The following is a 1,964-nucleotide window of genomic DNA, read 5'->3' on the forward strand; positions in this document are numbered from 1 at the left end:
TTGATTGATTGATTGATGTTTTAATGAAAAATTCATTTTCATCATTTTCTTCTCTCTTCGTCTTTCTCTCTCGATTCCTTCTCTGAAACTCTACCGTAAAATGGTATCATAGTGATTCTGCAAGAAAATTCGTGATTGAAGTCTTCTCTGTGTTTCTCATCATCTAAAACCGACCTACTCAATTGTTCATCAATGTAAGGATTGACTAAAGATTCTGCTCAGAGATCGGCGACGAGTTTCCCAAATCGCGATAGAGATCTGAGATCGATGATCCAATCAGCGCGCACTACATCCATCATTCCGATTCAACAAGCGTTGTATTGGTCTCTCAACTCCTCAATTGAGATAATTACATGTCCTGGTCTCGCTCGATGAAGATTGCACTCTCAGTCAAGAACAAGCTAGGGTTCATTGACGGAACAATCGCAAAACCTCCAAGTTCAGATCTAGTTCTCAACAATGCCTGGATTCGCAACAACAATTTCGTTCTTTCCTGGAACTTGAATTCAGTCTTAAAAGAGATTTCATCGAGCATTCTCTACGGCGACTCTGCCTTCGATGTGTGGAAGGATCTTGAGGAACACTACTGTCAATCCAATGCTCCAAGAATCTTCCAATTAAGGCATGAACTCATGAATCTCGTTCAAGATCAGAAGCCGGTGAGCATGTACTTCACCAAGTTGAAGGCTGTTCGGGAAGAACTCTCAAATTTTAGACCTAGCTGCTCTTGTGGAAAGTGTACATGCGGTGGAGTGAAAGAGCTCAGCGAGTTCATCCAAAATGAGTATGTTACGCAGTTTCTTATGGGGCTGAATGAGACGTTTACTCAAGCTCGAGGTCTGGTTCTCTTGATGGATCCCATTCCACCGATGAACAATGTCTTCTCCATGATTTCTCAAGATGAAAAGCAAAGATTCATTGTAGCTAATGTTGATGGAGTTGCTGATCAATCAAGCACAATGGCGATGGCGATCCGTGATGATCAGAGCTGGCGCAACAATAACAAGAAAGAAAGACATATATGCACACACTGCAAGATTCTCGGACACGCAGTCGACAAGTGTTATAAACTCCATAGATATCCTCCAGGATATAAATCAAAGGCAAAAGGAGTGATCAGCACATTTGAAAGCCTTGAAGATGGAAGTGCACCAACAAACAACTTGACGCCTCAACAAATCCATCAGATTATCCAGTCTTTGTCAAGTCAGCTGGCCTCCACACGCGCACAAGACAATGCAAATGATATCAACACCACAATCTTCAAGACATATTTATCTAACTCCATGATAAATGCAATTAGTCATTATAACACTGCTTGTTTGTGGATTCTAGATTCTGGTGCGTCTAGACATATTTGTTCTAATTCTGCAATGGTTATGAATTTTAACCTCTTTATAATTCCAGTGTTACTTTACCCAATCATATGACTATTCTTGTTTCTTGCTGTGGAGATATACAACTTCAGGATAATATTGTTATACATAATGTGTTGTTTGTCCCAGGTTTCAAATTCAATCTGATATATATCAGTGCCTTGACCAAAGAGTCAAGTGTTAATAATGTGTTGTTTTCACAATATGGCTTTGAGATACAGGACATGAAAACTTTGAAGACAATTGGGAAGGGTAATGTCCAAGAAGGACTATATGTGCTCCCAGGTCCATCATCACCAGTGCACATCAACAAGGTTTCTTCTCATATTTGGCATTACCGTCTTGTTGGAATGTATCTATGATTAAGAATAATTTATCGCTTCTAGTAAGCAGCGGAATATAAAAAATTCTTTAAAACATGTAAAATGATTTTACTACCTATACAAAGTGCATGAACATATAATCTAAAATAAAACTATAATGAGTTTTCACTCAGTACCAACCTCGCTTGAAGCTTGAGCGTTGAGAAGCTTTTGGATTGGTTGAATCGCCCGTCTCCCCACTTAGCTTGTCTCATTCGTGTCTTCT

General features: G+C 39.4%; 1 protein-coding gene across 1 annotated transcript; it reads left to right on the plus strand.

Annotated features, from left to right (window-relative positions):
- The first annotated feature begins 353 nt into the window (after nucleotides 1-353).
- On the plus strand, nucleotides 354-1,738 carry LOC149393577 (uncharacterized). The gene is made up of 2 exons (XM_089618079.1): nucleotides 354-1,341; nucleotides 1,506-1,738. The coding sequence occupies exons 1-2, from the start codon at nucleotides 354-356 to the stop codon at nucleotides 1,736-1,738; spliced, it is 1,221 nt and encodes a 406-aa protein (XP_089474205.1).
- The last annotated feature ends 226 nt before the right edge of the window (nucleotides 1,739-1,964 follow it).

Source organism: Urtica dioica, chromosome 6 (assembly GCF_054948205.1).
Source record: "Urtica dioica subsp. dioica isolate 48M chromosome 6, U.dioica_male_clone48M_v1_H2, whole genome shotgun sequence".
NCBI classification, from domain to species: Eukaryota; Viridiplantae; Streptophyta; class Magnoliopsida; order Rosales; family Urticaceae; genus Urtica; species Urtica dioica.